The 18,839-nt window shown below is 34.0% G+C and overlaps 2 protein-coding genes across 4 annotated transcripts in view; both read right to left on the bottom strand.

The window, feature by feature from the left end:
• LOC127727918 (integrin beta-PS-like) overlaps nt 1–3,549 on the bottom strand; it is a 116,158-nt gene extending 112,609 nt beyond the window's left edge. For both annotated transcript variants that reach the window (XM_052235068.1, XM_052235069.1), the window contains exon 1: nt 3,466–3,549. The gene's annotated coding sequence lies outside the window, so the exon portion shown is untranslated. The remainder of the gene's footprint in view (nt 1–3,465) is intronic.
• A 10,058-nt stretch (nt 3,550–13,607) lies between these two features.
• Nucleotides 13,608–18,839, bottom strand: part of LOC127727923 (sodium-dependent glucose transporter 1-like) — a 61,478-nt gene continuing 56,246 nt past the window's right edge. Inside the window, exons 3-4 of one of the 2 annotated variants that reach the window (XM_052235077.1) lie at nt 18,522–18,807; nt 13,608–14,711 (exon numbers count right to left, since the gene is read on the bottom strand). In XM_052235077.1, the coding sequence (XP_052091037.1) occupies nt 13,618–14,711; nt 18,522–18,807 (1,380 nt within the window). In that variant the 3' untranslated portion in view covers nt 13,608–13,617. The remainder of the gene's footprint in view (nt 14,712–18,521; nt 18,808–18,839) is intronic. The other variant, XM_052235078.1, reaches the window with a different exon arrangement.

The following is an 18,839-nucleotide window of genomic DNA, read 5'->3' as shown; positions in this document are numbered from 1 at the left end:
GTTATGAACTTTTACGTAGTGAATTGAATAACTGTACACAGCAGCTGAAACAGAGGAAAATTAAAATTTACAAGAAAAGTGTTTATTTTATTATTTAATTTGCAAATATGAACGCATTCTTAAGAACTCCACAAATGGTATGACATTCAAATTGGTTGCTTATTAATGTATACAATTGAAACAATAACAAAGAAAACAGATTACTTTGCTACAAAAAATATTTTAAAAATCAAAGTTAAAGTCATATAAAGTATGTACAATACCTTGACCTAAACAGTCAGACTCACTATATTGTTTTTGTATGTCATGATAATTTTGAGTCAAAAATTTATTAAAGTTTAAATATCATTTGTATCATTTATTAAGTCTTGTAAACATTATGTTCATACTGTTTGTATAGTGAAGAAATTTACAATGAGTAAAAATAGGGGAAAGCATTTCCTACAGGGAAAGTTGATGTACAGAAATTTCCTTAGAGGAAATTTGGAGAACAATGTTTTCCTTAGAGGAAATTTGTGGTATTGAATTTTCCCTCAAGGAAAAGTGTTTGTTAAATATTTCCTCAAAGGAAATTGCAGTTGACAAAATTTCCTCACAGGAAAAAGTATTTCCTCCAAGTAAAATTTGAAGCTGCAAATTTCCTCAGAGGAAAATTTGAAGCCTCAAATTTCCTCAGAGGAAATAAAATTTCCTCAAAGGAAAATTTGAAGCCGCAAATTTCCTCACAGGAAATAGAATTTCCTCAAAGGAAATATTAATGCAGCAAATTCCCTAAGGGAAATCTTTTTCCCTTGAGGAAAATACAATTTCCCTTAAGGAAAAATCTTTTTCCTTTAGGGAAATTTGATTTCCTTTGAGGAAAACTACTTTTCCTCTGAGGAAATTGTTGAATAAAGGGGCATAACTTTTTCAACAGTGGTGCTAGAGCCAAAATTTTTTAGGACAAATATCAGGGAACCAATACCAACCAAGTTATCAACTTCATTTTGACTTAACTCCTAAAATTAAGGTGACAACTTTTGCACTCAGCGGAAGTGCAAACTTGTCCCGGAGACTGTTTTCAGCTAAATTACCAAATCCTGATGATCAGATGATATACAATACTAGGATGGTATATGCTAAAGTTTAGAGTCTATGACATTGAACATACTAATGGATGGCACTTATCTAGTAGATGTTGCTGAAGGTCTGCAAACAGTAGGTGATGGTTGGTGTGGTATCGCAGTTAATGGTGCAGGTGTTTTGGCAGGTAATGAAGGAGAAAAAAGTGATGTTGGGATAAGTTGTGTAGAAGAGGAACGAAAGATACCAGAGGGACAGTCATACTCATAGATTGAAAACAAACTGACAACACCATGGCCAAAAATAAAAAGACAAACAGACAAATAATAGTACAGATGACACAACATAGAAAACTAAAGACTAGGCAACACAAACCCCACCAAAAACTGGGGGTGATCTCAGGTGCTCCGGAAGGGTAAGCGGATCCTGCTCCACATGTGGCACCCGTCGTGTTGCTTATGTTATTACAAATCCAGTAAATAGTCTAATTCGGTAGGTCACATTCATAGAATGTTGTCTTGTGGGAGTAGCTGTCATGTTGCCCCATGGTCTGTATGGAGTCAAATGTGCACTTTGGGTTGCTGTTGTAGTTGATGTCAGTTTTTCTACTAGGCTCTATACAAGTTGAATGAGTCTTTCATTTTGTTGTTGAAGTTTGCTCATGGCAACATCTTGAGCTAGCGATCTCTCATAACTTGAACCTGGGACTCCAGGTTTGTTATCGCTGCAAGTAGGCTGTTACCAGGTACATGTAGCTGTTTGTCATTTTGACATGGAACTGTTGTTACAGGTTGTGACTGTGAAGTTGCTGGTGTTGTCAGTGTTGGTGATGTACATGTAGGTGGTTGAAATCCAATAGGCAAAACTGTTGATGGTGTTGCTGATCTAAAGTGATATGGGTAATCTAAAGCAGCAGTGAGGTGAATTCCCTCCCACCAATGGATTACTTTGGCACTGTTATCACTCTTTTTCTTTAAGGAGGGGGAAGGTACATCTGGTGATGAATCTTCACTTGATTTGGCTGGTGAATATTTTGGGGAAGCATCTTTGTAGATCTTCAGTTGCTTTCTCATCTCGACCATTCACCAGTGGCCATCATTTCTGCTACATCTGCTTTTGCTGATGAGTCACCCCAAATTGTGTTGTAGTGGTTGCCAATTTTGATTCTGCCCTCAGCTAGGATCTTTGATCTTGGTATTACTAGTAATTTAGTCTTGTCTTGGCTACCCAAGGATCAAAACTTTGTAATTTCTAGATTGTTAATAAATTAACACAAGCCATCAACAGAAACGAAAATGTAAGATTTTTGTGTTGATACATGTCCTTTTGTATGATTTAAAGGAAATATGGTGCATAAAAATATGCAGGAGGTGAGCAGATTACAATATTTTTATTTTTTTATCTTTCCTGCCTTGTGGAAAATAATACATTGTAATAGAGAGTCATATACTACTGTGATTGTAAAATTGTATGGAAAAGAGCAAGAACACATTAAATAACAAAATAAATGTTTAACAGGATATTTAAAAAAAAAACACTGAAAAGGGGGGGTCCATACACCTTATCGCTATTTGACCCAATCCGGAAAAAAACAGTCACTTAGACAACTTCCTGTTTGGGTCTTCCGGTGCCAAAACAAAGGTCATCAGTAACGAGCTGAGGGAGGAAAAAATTTAGAAAGCCAACACTTTGAAACTTTGATAGATTATGTTTCACTTTTTCGAAACTCAAATTAAAGTGAAAAAAATATTTTGTTTGAAGTATTTACGATGGTTTTAACAGGTCTCTTTAAAAAGTATTATGCATGATACATTGTTTCAACAGGGCCCCAGATAGCTTCAACTGGATGAAAAAGTTGTGTAATTTTAGAACTTACACGGAATGGATTAAATAGCGATAAGGTGTATTCCCCAAGCACCTGGGGTTTGGGCAACTTAATATTCATATTTTTATTATGGACTTAAAACCTTGTATATCTTGTAAAAAACATCATTTAAAAGGGCGAAAGGGAATAACCTTTGTCCATGTGCTGTACAATAAACATGATAAACTAAACCATGGAAAATTATGTACACTCCCTATAATTGTCAAAAATTGAGTGAGGTATTGTGATGCGATATATGTTACCAGCAGTCCTGTTGAATAAATCTCATGCATGTATTTAAAATGTTAGTTTTAAAAGGTGATTTGCTTTGATACTGTCGCAAATGTTCAACGAAAATAGTTTTCCCTTTGAAAAACAAAAAGCGAAAATGTTTTCAAATTATTTCATGACCCATGTTATGCGAGTCTTTGACCCGAATTTAGACCGCTAATAGCGCACTTTTACTACAGAATGAGATTATCCCTGCATAATTTCTTCAATCAATATTCTTTCTAACGTATTTCAATTAACATATATACCTGTTCTTGCTCAAAATCGAATGCTTTTGGTCAATGTTTATCAAAATTAGTCACTTGCAGTCTAAATATGGCGATTCCGGTTTTGTGACGTCAAAGGAAGTGTTACCCAATTGAAATGCCTATAAACTGTCCTGATAGAATAGCAGCCGGGATCAGTAAAAAGTAATGCAAAGGTCACCCGAACTATAATTTGTATCTAAGACTATTATTATGTGTTAAAGTAGTCTAAGTAGCTAGTTTTTCGGCTGACATATTTGTTTGATAATGCTATTTGTGCGATAATGCTCCAGAGGAGCCCGGCACAGTAAAGAAAGAAGAAGACTGCTACCGTGACTTTTAGTGTAGCGTAAATTCAGTGTAGCTTAAATTATACAAGCGGATTACAGACGATGATTTGAATCCTTGCTCGCAGTATCATAATTTAATGGAAAATAGGATGGTTTTAGCTTTATTTCATATTTCACGGTGCGCCGGGAATGATAACGGAGTTTTCTGGTATTTTCTGCGTTTCCTTACTAAACGTTTACAGCAACTAACTTTTCTTTTTTAGGTCACGTACGGAAAACCATCAACTTTTTTTAAGATAACTAACCGGTGCATGCATGTGTGAGGTTGCTTTAAAGTTAATTAGGGCCCGCCGAATGGCGGACGCCCTATAGTGATCAGTCTGTCCGTCCGTCCGTCCATAACAAGTGGTGTCCGATCTATATCTGACTCATATCTAGAGAACCGTTATGATTTCAAAGTTTATACTTGACATATATATTAACCAACACCAGAGGGTGTGTCATAATGTATGTAAAACTTCCTAGGTCAAAGGTCAAGGTCAAAAACTTTGGTTTTAGTTGACAACCCCATGTCCTATGGTAAAGATCGTGTCCGCTCTATATCTTGAGAACCGTTATGATTTCAAAGTTTATACTTGACATGTATATAAACCAACACCAGAGGGTGTGTCATAATTTATGTACAACTTCCTAGGTCAAAGGTCAAGGTCCAAAACTTCGGTTTTAGTTGACAACCCCATGTCCAATGATAAAGATACAAAGAGGTAGGGCCATTTTCCCGTGAGTTTTTTTCATTTGATTAGCTGGGTAAATCATGTTTTTAAATAGCTCGATAGATACTAATTATAGTATATGAAAACACGTCACATCATCTATTTTTATACCTTGAACAGGTATTCCTTCAATAATCAAGGCCAAGACTATTGATTTTTTTTGTTTATCAAAACCAATATTGATTTTGTTTGTAAATGCTCCTGAGGAGCATTAAAATATGAATTATCCACTAATAGATATTCAAAATTAGTTTTGTATTAAAAAAAAACATGGTGCTTCAGTTAGCGTGTTAATGTTGGTGGGTGATTTGTAGATTACATGTATTTCACAGCTTTGTTTAACTTAAAACTAACAAAATATTAAACAAGAATGTGTCCATAGTACACGGATGCCCCACTCATACTATCATTTCTATGTTCAGTGAACCATGAAATTGGGATTAAAAGCTGTAATTTAGCATTAAAATGAGAAAGATCATATCATAGGGATCATGTGTACTAAGTTTCAAGTTGGTTGAACTTTCACTTCATCAAAAACTACCTTGACCAAAAACTTTAACCTGAAACGGGACAGACAGACGAACGAACAGACGGACGAACGAAGGACAAACGAACGAACGGACTCACAGACCGAAAAACTGAATGCCCCTAATTGGCGCCTAAAAAAGGGGGTTAAATATAAATACAAGAAACATTTAATAATCTAATTATCTGATATAAATCAGCTAATCTGATTCAAGATCGGTCTCTGTTTTAATGCCAAGAAGCCAAAAAATATCGGACGCATTTAACTGGGATGTTGTTTTCCTCAATCTGGATGTATCTATATCTATACACTGTTCCAGCTTTTAAGGTTTACCGTCTATATGAACCGGACAACAGCTTACACCAGTTGGTACTAGAACGGCTTGCGTAACAAACACATGTTATCTGGTTTTTCTGCATGGCATTGTACCAAATGGATCGACCCTATTTTGTGATACAGATTCAACACTTTCTTGATGTTTTACCTACAGTCACGATTGGTAGTGTAATTGATTTTTTCTTTGGTGTTGTTTCATTTTCTGATTACTTAGGTTCCGGTGTAGGGACGGTGGTACAATATAACAATGCCAGTTCTAGTATCTACACAGTTGGTGGATTGGCGATAAAATTTCTGTCTGCATTTGTTACATATCATACTATTTTCTAAAACGTTCTTGTCAAGATTTAGAAAAAAATATTTTTGTTGTTTTGAATTTTTTCTGCTATGGCCTTTTTTCGTTATGTGTATAACACACACAACAATTGGGCTTCATTGCTATATAATCAATTCTCGTGTTATTGGTTATGTACAAGCATGCACCTACTTCAGTGTGACTCTTTGAATTAAACAAACATCCGAAAAAATGTGATAGAAACATAACATTTTAATATTTCAACATAAAAAATGAGAAAAATTAGCGTGAGATTTGAACCCCATCTTAAAAACAATCCATTATTTACAGTTTTAAGCGCTACCGATGGAGCCACGGCGACTGAGAACATAGTCGATATTAAGCAGCTATATAGGTAAAATTTAGTGATGTTCCACTTTTTATTAAAAAAGTTGTTTTTAAGTATTAAGGACACACTAAACCAATTTCTTTTTTGAGGGGAAAAGTTGTATAAATTACAACAGCAACAAAAAAAAATAACTTTGTTTTGGTTTGAAATGTCCTTCTAGGGGGATTCCCTGTTTTTCCAACCTAAAAACACGGTAAATTCCGCATATTTGACTTTCATCCTTTTTTGGAGGTTAAATTAACTATTTTCCAGACATAACATAATACATAAAAATCGAGATATTGACCAAAAAACATTTTTATTTCATGTTTGTATCATAAATTTTATTCTTTCAGCACTTTTTGATATTGGCCCTTCTGTGAAAAAAATTCAGGGGAAATTGGCCCTACCTCTTTTTTACCACACATTATTCACAGCGGGGCCCACAGAGATGGCTCCCATCTCAATGATATCTAGTTGCATTTGTTCTTTTTACTGTTTTAAAATATATTGTATTCGGTTTCAAAAGTGCACAATTTACAATTATACAATAGAAATACAGGGATTCGGAAACAAGAAGAACTTATATAAATCCGTCTCCATTGACAAAATGACAGCATTGGGAATATAGTGGAAAGAAACCCACAGTATAGATCTATGTATATGTTCCACAAAATAGATTCATTTACAAAGTTCCAAAATCTAAATCGACATAAAAATCAAAAGATATAAAACAAATCTCCCCGTTTCCAAAATAAAACTTTGTACAACTTTTAAAATATTTTCGTTTTCCTCATTACTGAGGAGTTCGATACCTGATAATAATGAGTGTCATCCTGGTTTGCCCACTTTTAATTACATGCATATGTAAACATAGGGTGGGTTGTTGTTTTAACAATTATAGTTTATTTCTGAATTATAGTCATATTTTTTACCTTTTATTTTACCTGTAAAATTTTATCAAATACTATATTCTGCTATCAAATCAATGAAAATGTTCAAAAGTTTTAATATAGTTTTTATCAGGAAAATGTATTGAACTTGACAATAAATTCTAACAAATAGAATAAAAATTCGTAAGGGTTCCGCGGAACTCAGTGTCTCGCCTACTTTTGCTGTTAATCGCGGGCTCAACAAAAATGAGGAAAAAAAATAATAAAAATATTCCTCTCTATACTATCATTTGATTGTAAGTAGCTTCTGTCCAAGTTTGGTAAAAATCCAGGATAGTTTATGAATCTAGTAAATGTTTTAAAAACTTAAACTGCAGACTGTATGTAATGTTAACTGGAAGAAAAACTAAGTCAATTTATAAGTAAAATACGGAAAAAATGGAGCAAAATTTTAACAAAATGTCCTTCTAGATACTAGCTTTTAACTTAAACAATCTTCTGTCCAAGTTTGGTACAAATCCAAGATATTTTAAGAAAGTTGTTAAAATTTTAAAAACTTTAACTACAGAGTGAATGTAATGTTAACTGGCAGAAAAACTAAGTCCATTTATAAGTAAAATACGGAAAAAATGGATTTTTTTTTTAAATTTAATTCTGGATACTCTCTTATGATCATAAACAAACAAGCTTCTTTCCAAGTTTAGTAGAAATCAAGGATAGTTTAAGAAAGTTATTAAAATTTCAAAAACTTTAACCACAGAGTGAATGTAATGTTTCCTGGCAGAAAAACTAAATCCATTTATAAGTAAAATACGGAAAAAATGGAATTTTTTTTTTACAAAATTTACTTTTGAATATTATCTTATGATCATAAACAAGCTTCTGTCCAAGTTTGGTAGAAATCCAGGATAGTTTAAGAAAGTTATTAAAATTTTAAAAACTATAACCACAGAGTGAATATTTGTGGACGCCGCCGACGACGCCAACGACGGAATGTAGGATCGCTATGTCTCGCTTTTTCGACAAAAGTCGAAGGCTCGACAAAAATGCAACTGTTCAGTAGCCAAGCTTTACAAATGAAATAATTTGAACAGTAATCTGCATCCAAGCTAGCATTTTCTTCTTTAAAAAAACCCAACAGATTGTTATTTTACCATAGTGCTCTATTTATATCCTTATGCATTGAATGCACTTATAAACTTGATTCATGATATATTAGGTGACGACCATAGGATATTGTAGGGGGGGGGGAGGAGTTTGAAAATAAATAAACTATCTTAAAATGTATTGAAAATAAATAACTCGGCAGGTCTTTTAAGCCATTTTATAAATGCTATTCTAAAGTATGAGATGGCATCAGATTCTTCCAAAATTCGCCCTTTTCATTTTTTTAGGGAAAAACTTCCCAAATCTTTAAATAATATAATGTATAAATATTAATTTACTTGAATGAAATGTCTGAAAATGGGTTTCATTTAACTTAGGTATATTGTCTCAGGAACATTTACTTTATTCTCTTAGTGTTGCTTTCCATTTGTAATTTAGTAAAAAAAAAATTTAACTTTACTTCTATTTTTTTTAAGGATTTTTTATCTAAAAAAAAAATAGCAGCCACATCCATAAAACTATATGTGAACTACATGTTTTTGCTTTATCCTACATATTGGTCTTTTGATGTCCTTAAAAACTAAAAGTCTTACAATGAAACTATATATTTTGCCTTGAGACCAAAATATTGTCAAAAAATAATTAAAACAGAACTTGCATTTTTGATCAAGAAAGGTTCTGGGAAATGCGCAGAATGCATGATTTTGCATACATTTTTCTATAGGTTCTTCGGGCCTTCAGCGGCCCCAAAAATCTGCGCACGAAATTTGTTTAGTTTTTTTTTTAAATATACTTTATATTACTTTTAAAACAGGCTAGTGCCATTGATTTACATGTGTGTTAAATTATTGAGAGAAAAAAATATATGATTTATTTATAATTTATCTATACATTTATGAAAATGGAATTACAAAATAAAAAATACCTGAATATATATAGAAAACAAAACCTTTTGTCTATTTTGTTTTCTTTACTAATAGATAATTGGTGTAGTTAAAAGTGGGCAAACCAGGAGTAAACCATTATAATGTTTGTATATTAACATTTCTTGGAAGTGTGGAAATAGTTTGTGCCCTAATGCATGAGTATATAATTATGACATTCCAGAAAAAGTAAAATAACAAAAATACCGACTCCAAGGAAAATTCAAAACGAAAAGTTCTTTATCAAATGGCAAAATCAAAAGCTCAAACACATAAAAAAAAACGGAAAACCACTGTCATATTTCTGACTTGGTACTGGCATTTCCTTATGTAGAAAATGGTAGATTAAACCTGGTTTTATAGCTAGCCAAACCTCCCACTTGCAGATAGTGTTTGCTGCTCCTAACTTGTCCACATATACAGAGGCTGGAATGATCTATATTTTTCTTGAAAAAGTGTTCATTAAAGCCACTGCAGTTCAACCGAAGTCTGACGTGAAGTATTTGGCTTTTCCTACAACCAGTATTATAATAGGAAGAATATCACGATTCAAATGATTTTTGATGGATTACATCTTACATATTGTGGAAGGCTGTTCCATTCACGAATAACAGATGTATAGGAGGGAATTTTAATAAAAAGAAGTTCTTCAGTTGATATTTTGAACATCAAATGCCCTTCTAGTATTATAGTTATAAACCTGGCAAAGTTGTTGAGGTACGGGACTACAAAGGTAATCAGGAGCCTGATCATGAAACATTTCGAGAGATTTTATACTGATGAAGGTAAATCCAGAAAAGCGTTTCGGACGCATGAAATTAATAACGTGTTGTTTTCATTTTGTACAGCACTGGGTCGCTACCTCTGCGGATGGACTACCAGCCCCCGAGGGTATCACCAGCTCAGTAGTAAGTACTTCGGTACTGAAATGATTTATAACAAACCTTTCTAAAATTTTCCGTTTATAAATTTTGAAATTTTAAAGAAACTAAGGTTTCAACTCCCTCAGGCAAAGTTGACCCTAGATGAATTTGGCTATTTTTTTTAGGTATTTTAGGTCATATAGCTCTTCAACTGTTTCGGTTCTTATACATCCTTGGCTTTCAAATATTCGGCTTTGAGCGTTAATGATGAAGGTAAATCCAGAAATGCGCTTCGGATGCAGGAAATTAATTACGTGTTGTTTTCATTTTTTGATAGTTTTATGTCTGGATCTTCTTTCACTAAGAGGTACCCAGTCAGTCCACACTAAAGTTTAGTTTGAGAACTAAGTTTGGTGGCTCCTGTGGCAATATGAGCCGCCTCTATTTGGATGCTTTCTAGTTTTGTCCTTCAAATAAGTTGGTAGGTTATCCCACACAGTATCCACATGTTCGAGAATAGGCCTGATGAAACTGATATACTGAAATAATTTGCAGATGATTACGTGATAACTTAACTTTTAAGTTTCTAATGAGATTTAAGCGCGGAGTAGCTTTATCAATAATATAGTTAACATGACTTTCCCAAAAGCAGTTTTCTTGAAAAATTAACCATAAATGTTTATGCTTTTGAACTCTTTGTATAAGCGTATGATTCATGTATATTGGTGGGTTATGGGGTTTCGCTGTTTTTCTAGATATGGTCATCGTTTCGGTTTTTTTTATTTTTTTTTTGATTAAAATTAACGAGGCATCAATCATTGTTGGTACTACTTGCTTAAACTAGAAATAGCTTCAAATATGTGAAATAATACCGTACTTTCTATTTTTCTTTACCAGTGAAAATCGGTAACCTGTTACAATTGAGTTGTTTCCCTTTAGAAACTATAGGACTGTTGTTTTCGCTCCTGCTCGAAATGTCGGAGTTAATTATTGTTCGGTGTTGACATGATTGAAATTTTTTCTAAATTCTGTGTTGCTAAATTAAGAAATTATAATGAAGAAACTTTTAAGTTTCACTTCCCTCATGCAAAGTTGACCTTAGATTCCTTTTATGTCCTATAAAAAGATATATATATATGACCATCAAGAACATCAAGAGAATGGCCAAAATCAATGTACGGTCAACTTTGCTTGAGTGAGCTGGAACCTTATTTCCTTCATAATTTCTTTAGAGAAGGTGTGTAATAAATCGTGTCAGTACCGTAACACCGACCACTGAGTTGATGATACCCTTAGGGACTAGCAGTCCAGTATCAACGGTATTGACCCAGTGCTAGAACATGAAAATAACACTTTTTGAATTTGATGTGTAACAAATGATATAGTAAACAGGATACTGAACATAATCCCGTTACCTGAACGTAGGGGAAATAGGGCAGGGGAAAGGTATGAAACTATAAACATTTGATGACGATTTTTCTACACACAAGAGTTTCCGGAATAAGCTTTACCATGTTATGCTCGACGCTAAATATTTTGGAAAGCCAAATTTAAAAAAAACTTTTCAAAAGCAATGGCATCGATCTTTAAAGTTTTAAACAGAGCAGCCAAATTAACTTTGCATGAGGGAGTAACATCCGGGGTTAAGTTCACTAAAATAAACAAGTTAAGTGAAAACCATTCTGACTTAGGTCGTCAGCTTTTTATATTTACAAATATTGAAAGCACATTTTTGGGGATTCAACTCAAGAAAACAAGTGTGAGCAGAATGTACTCAAATGGCCTGAAACATCAACTGCAAGAAACATGGCAGAAATGCATAAATATTGTTTACCGAGTCAAACATTCTAAAATGCAATGAGAATGATTTATCCTTTGAATTTATGTTTAAATCAATGTTAAATTGAGTGATTAACAAATATGATGAAACGGTTGAACACTGGGGAGATATGAATAAATAGATCACTGAAAACATGATGGATTTACGTTAACAACGGATGTCAAACTTTATAGAAGTCGAAATGTCGATCTGTACCAAAGAATTAGCAGGTGCGTGAACATGTAAACACATGTTTTCAGAAAACATGGTAATGGTAGGCATTGCCTGATAGCTACAATACAGGAACTGTGTTGAACACCAACACAAAAATGTCCATTTTAATCTCCGGCGTTGTTCAAAATTCAACTGACGTTGCAATTTCATCAGTTTTTTGTGACGCCAATCACGTGCAGCCCATGTTTTATTGGAAATAGAACATGGCTTTGTATCCAAAGCAAAAGGAGAAAGTCATATTATAATTATTTATATTTTTTGGTGTTTTCCTTTTCTGATTTTTAATTAGTGTTCTTTCTTGTACCCTTTGTTAGTCAATTGGTCGAGATTAAGGAGTTAATTTATATCTAAAAAAAAATAGCTTAATCCTGTCACATATTCATGGGCCAAACACAAGTCAGAAACCTGGCCAGTGGTTGTCTTATGTTATGATACCTTAATGTTTTGGTTGATTGGAGACTTTGGTGTTGATGGCAGATCTTTGATAGTTTCTGCTTGATTTATTCGCAATTTTGTAGACACGGGACAATTTAGAGCTATTGTTATAGACTGTGTGTTGTCCTCGTAATGTCTTTTAGCTATTTTTGTCGTTTGGTTTCTGTCTCATTGATGTTTACATATCCCCTTTATTCATATACACATGTAAATATCATTTTTATAGCACAATTTTGGATTAATTTGCTTTACGACAATCAAACAGATTGTGTGTGTAGTCGTTCAAGGCACGTGCAGTTTCTAATACACATAATGAATAATACATCCAAGTTTAGATTAATAACCTAGATATTTAGTTATAGTTTATTAACTTCTTCGTAATCTTATTTAAGAGATTCATAATCTTTTACTTAATTAAAGAACCTTAGTGAGCGCGCTCACATACCCCACGTCCCCACATTGTCACTGGAGAAATAAAATAACTGTAAGAAAAAAAAATTGTATAAGAAAAAAAAATTGAATCATAATTTCCTGTCGATATGCACATCTACCTAGTATGTCCTTATTATCTACAAAGTTTCATCAAATTCTGTTGTGTGGTTTCAGAGGAGTTGCGATGACAAACTGTTGCAGAGATATATTGAAGCAAATAAGTTCAAAGGGGCGTAACTCCTAAAAAAAAAATGAATCGTAATTTCCTGTCGATATGCACATCTACGTAGTATGTCCTTATTATCTGAAAAGGTTTCATGAAATTCCGTTGTGTGGTTTGAGAGGAGTTGCGATGACAAAAGGTTGCAGTAGTATATTGGGAAAATAAGTTCAAAGGGGCGTAACTCCTGGAAAAAATATTGAATCGTAATTTCCTGTCGATATGCACATCTACGTAGTATGTCCTAATTATCTACAAAGTTTCATGAAATTTTGTAGTGTGGTTTCAGAGGAATTGAGATGACAAACTGTTGCAGTAGTACATTAAAGTAAATAAGTTCAAAGAGGCGTAACTCCTAGAAAAAATTGAATCGAAATTTCCTGTCGATATGCACAACTACATAGTATGTCCTTATTATCTAAAAAGGTTTCGTGAAATTCTGTTGTGTGGTTTGAGAGGAGTTGCGATGACAAGAAACAGGACTGACGGACTGACGGACTGACGGACGGACAGACGGACAGACGGACGGACGGGTCAAAAACATTATACCCTCCGCAACTCGTTGCGTGGGGTATAATCAGTCTTGCTTAACTGCCAGTGGCATCTGTTTTAAATGAGTGCAAAATAATAAGAATCGGAACATTAAATTTTATTGTCACTTACAAGTGGATCAACAGTTTCTAGGTTAATCATGGTTTCTCTTTCAAAATGCGACTTTTGCCTCGAACATTTTATCAACCTTGCTATGTATTCTCCAATGCTAAAACATAAAAATAGCATTCCACTTTCTACTAATAAAACATAGCCAAACCAAATCGGCGTGGTCTTCATTTTTCTGCCAAGGATAATTGGGTTGACAATCACACCGATCATTGCACATGTCATGATCAATGCCGTTACTTTACCGTCAACATGGAAGAATTTTTCTTCCGTCCATGAAAAAAATATTGGAAAAAAGATTGACATAGCAAATCCTGCGATGACAGATGCCACCCATACACCTTCACTAATAAGATTTAATGATGTTACAAGCAGGCAAATAAATGCTGCAATTATCAGCAAACTATACACCCGTAATAATCTAGCTTGTTTGAATACATTTACAATAAAAATACCAGAAAACCTCCCTACGGCAAAAGAAGTCCAAAAAACTGATGTAGCAAATGCTCCTTGCGCTTTCGTCCATTTTAAATGTTTTACGGTGAACGTCATCAAAAACCCTGCATATGTATCTTCCAACGCAGTATAAAAAGCAATTACAAAAGCTAATATAACCAACACCGATACTCGTAAACGAAACGGTATGGCTTCTTTTTCATCTTTCTCGATTTGAATTTGTGACGTAGGACAACTCGATTCATTACTGAGAATGTAAAGCACTAAGAAAGGAAAGGCAGAAGACAATGATATGAACGCAATTATTGTGTATGCTTTGTAAACTTCTGAATCTCCGTTACCTCTGTTATATTCGTTTTGGCTGAAAAATTCAGATACATTAAATGCCACATCGGATTGTTGTAGTGTGAAGTTTACCGCAAAAGGTAGAGATGTATTTTCGACATGAAACTTGACTTCGGATTTTTTGGAGCTTATATCATTGTTTTTATTCGGAGACGTCAGAAAAGATGCCGATATGATAGGTGAAATAATTCCTCCAAAAGCAAAGGTGAAATGTAAAATTTGTATATATGTCTTCACGTTCTGAGCAAATATATGCAGCAAGATGGCATTACCAACTACAAAAGAAAAGAAAAGAATAAACTAATTGTTTATGAAGTTAAAAATATACTTATTCCATCCAATCAATTGAAGGTATATTTTTTCAAAGTCAAGAAAAACATAATCACATATTCAAAATATTATAGTCCTGAATGGACCTCTGCCCCGTATTGGCCTATTTAACAAAGAAATGGTAAATTCCTTGATTTCATGAAAATACTTTTATTTACCACAGAAAAATTGTATTATTCTACTTAATTCAAGAAGTAACAATACAAACGAGACATATTTTTTAGTTTCAACAGATTGAGTACATTTATCAAAGAACATGGTTTTAATAATTTATCGGCTGGTCCTATTCACGTCGCATTGTACACTCGGAGTGAAAAATTTAATAGTCAATAAAATGCTCCGCAGGGCGCAGCTTGATACGACCGCAGAGGTCGAACCCTGAACAGTTGGGGCAAGTATGGACACAACATTCAAGCTTGATACAGCTCTGAATTTGGATTGTGATTAAATATTTGACACAGCATAGGTTTCTGACACAGAATGAATGTGGTCTAAGAACTTAAAAATTTTAAATTGGACATTCACCTATTATGGTCCAATATCCAAAATCTAAATACATGGTTAGATTCAGCATATCAAAGAACCCCAAGAATTCAATTTTCGATGAAATCAAACAAAGTTTAATTTTGGACCCTTTTGACCTCAATGTGGACAAAGTTGATAATGGGGCCCAAAAATCAAAAATCTAAATACATGGTTAGATTCAGCACATCAAAGAACCCCATATATTCAATTTTTGTTGAAATCAAACAAAGTTTAATTTTGGACCCCGATTTGGACCAACTTGAAAACTGGGCCCATAATCAAAAATCTAAATACATGATTAGATTCAGCATATCAAAGAACCCTAAGAATTCAATTTTTGTTAAAATCAAACTAAGTTTAATTTTGGACCCTTTGGACCTTAATGTAGACCAATTTGAAAACGGAACCAAAAATTAAGAATCTAAATACACGGTTAGATTCGGCATATCAAAGAACCCCAATAATTCAATTTTTGATGAAATCAAACAAAGTTTAATTTTGGACCCTTTGAACCTCAATGTGGACCAATTTAAAAACGGGGCCCAAAATCCAAAAACTTAATACACGGTTAGAATCAGCATATTAAAGAACCCCAAAAATTCAAGAATAAAACCTCATTGAAATTGGTCAAGAAATAAGCAATTTATACGAAGTATCTTCTTTTGCACAATACTGTGCAATTGAATATTTCTTGCTATTGCGCAATACTGTACAATTGACAATTTCTTGCTATTGCGCAATATTGTGCTATTGGATATTTCTTGCTATTGCACAATACTGTGCAATTGAAGATTTCTTGCTATTGCACAATACTGTGCAATTGAAGATTTCTTGCTATTGTGCAATACTGTGCAATTGAAAATTTCTTGCTATTGCACAATACTTATTATATAATAATTTACACATCCTGTTTGGTGTGTATCTCCTACCATATCATTATTATTTGCTTTTAAATATAAAACAGAAATAACCAACTTAAAATGGAAAATTTTAAAAGAAAAAAAAAAGGAAAAAAAGAAAAAAAAGGAAACCCCCCCCCCAAAATTTTTTGAACCCCCTTATGATTCATCACCCCCAAACTCAATCCCAGCCTTCCCTTTGTGGTATGGTACCTTGCAGTACAATTTCAGAGAGATCCATACACTTGAACACAAGTTATTGTCTGGAAACTAGAAAAATGCTTATTTTTGGCCCCTTTTTGGCCCCTTATTCCTAAACGTTCTGGGCAATTACCCCCAAACTCAATTCCAGCTTTCCCTTTGTGATATGGAACCTTGTAGTACAATTTCAGAAAGATCCATACACTTACACACAAGTTATTATCATGAAACTAGAAAAATGCTTGTTTTTTGCCCCTTTTTTTGCCCCTAATTCCTAATATTTTGAGGCAATTACCCCCAAAATCAATCCCAGCATTCCCTGTGTGATATGGAACCTTGTGGTACAATTTCAGAGAGATCCATACACTTGAACACAAGTTATTGTCTGGAAACTAGAAAAATGCTTATTTTTGGCCCCTTTTTGGCCCCTTATTCCTAAACGTTCTGGGCAATTACCCCCAAACTCAATTCCAGCTTTCCCTTTGTGATATGGAACCTTGTAGTACAATTTCAGAAAGATCCATACACTAACACACAAGTTATTGTCATGAAACTAGAAAAATGCTTGTTTTTTGCCCCCTTTTTTGCCCCTAATTCCTAATATTTTGAGGCAATTACCCCCAAAATCAATCCCAGCATTCCCTGTGTGATATGGAACCTTGTGGTACAATGTCAGAGAGATCCATACACTAACACACAAGTTATGTCTGGAAGTTACAAAAATGCTTATTTTTGGCCCCTTTTTGGCCCCTAATTCCTTAACTGTTGGTACCATAACCCCCAAAAATCAATCCCAACCTTCCTTTTGTGGTATTGAACCTTATGGTAAAATTTCATAGAGATCCATTTACTTAAACTAAAGTTAGAGTGCGAAAACCAATGTGTCTTCGGACGACGCCGGACGACGCCGGACGACGACGACGACGACGACAACGACGACGACAACGACGACGACGACGACGACGCCAACGTCATACCAATATACGACCGCAAAAATTTTTTGCGGTCGTATAAAAACTGTTCTCCAAATGTTATTAATGTGCTATTTATTTTTGAAAATGAGTACATAGGTTGGATGATTTTGCTGACCCTACTGATTATTCTTTCGTTAAATCACTACAAGAATCGATCAAAGGGATTAAACGGAAAACCTGCCAACACGAAAGAACCTGTTAGTATTGACATGATTATTGAACTATGTACAAAATTCGAATATTCAAATAATTGAGTAGTTGTAAGGGATTTGGCTATGATAGTGTTAATCTTTGCAGGATTTCTCCGTTTTGACGAGTTTAGTTCTTTAAAATGTAAAAGCGTTATTTTGTATGATAAATTTTTGAAATTATTTATTTCTTAAAGCAAAACGGACCAATATAGGCAGGGCAATGAAATTTTAATTTCAAACGGGAAAACTTTCGCATGTCCAGTCAATATTTTCAAAAATTATATCCAGGTGGCAAAATTGGATCTGCATTCAGATTTTTATATATTTAGACATAAAAAGAAAACAAGTAACACAGCAGCTAGAAAATTATATTGAAAAGTCTGAAATTAGTCGCACTTCGTTGAATTTAGGTTTGCATTTATTGTTAGCAGGTGGGGAGACCGCCGCTGTCAGTTCAGAAGTTAATGAACGATGCATTAAAAGGCACAGTAGATGGAAGTCTGACACTAGCAAAGACGGTTACATTGCTGACACTTTAGAAAAAAGAGTTCTGTATCTTGGGTTAGAGACTTTTCCTCGTCATATTCAGTTTTTAACGTAGTTTGACCGAGTTGACTCGTTTTAGTTTTTCCTGGAAGGCGGGATCGTCGTTGATAAGAGATTTTGCCATTATTTGTAATTAATTTATTTGCTTAAAAGACAGTATACTAGCATTTCATTATAATTGTAATGATTTTCCTAATGTATATATGCTTTTGCTTATGAGTTGTATTCTTGTCTGTTTTGATAATTATTAAAATCCGGTGTCCTTCAAGCTGTCTGAGTTATCGGATTATGAATATATTGTTTGTTTCGTTTAATCCTATATATTTAAGAGAAAGAAGTTAAGGTAATACTGTTTCATTTCAACTGGATATTTGCCTAGAATGAAGGACATTTAACAATCAAAATAGTAGACTATTTACCTGCATCAATAAATCCCAAACAACAACCTTTGAAAAAATGTATGGTGACCATAACTTCATATATAATGCACCATGGAATAGCTGCAACCACCCCGGACAATATAAGAGCAGGAAAGAACATCTGCAACAGCTTGTTGATTCTTTCGAACATAATGCCGGTCAACACCGAAGATATTAAATATCCAATGGTATGGGCATTAAAGAAATATGAAGCTTGATCTAAGCTACATCCAGTAATCATCTGCAGATCCAACAATGTTGGTCCAAACTGGCCGATATTCAGACCCTGTAATGATAAATTTAATCTATCTAAGGATG

Source organism: Mytilus californianus, unplaced genomic scaffold (assembly GCF_021869535.1).
Source record: "Mytilus californianus isolate M0D057914Y unplaced genomic scaffold, xbMytCali1.0.p SCAF_2, whole genome shotgun sequence".
NCBI lineage: Eukaryota > Metazoa > Mollusca > Bivalvia > Mytilida > Mytilidae > Mytilus > Mytilus californianus.
This window is presented reverse-complemented; position numbering and strand designations above follow the sequence as displayed.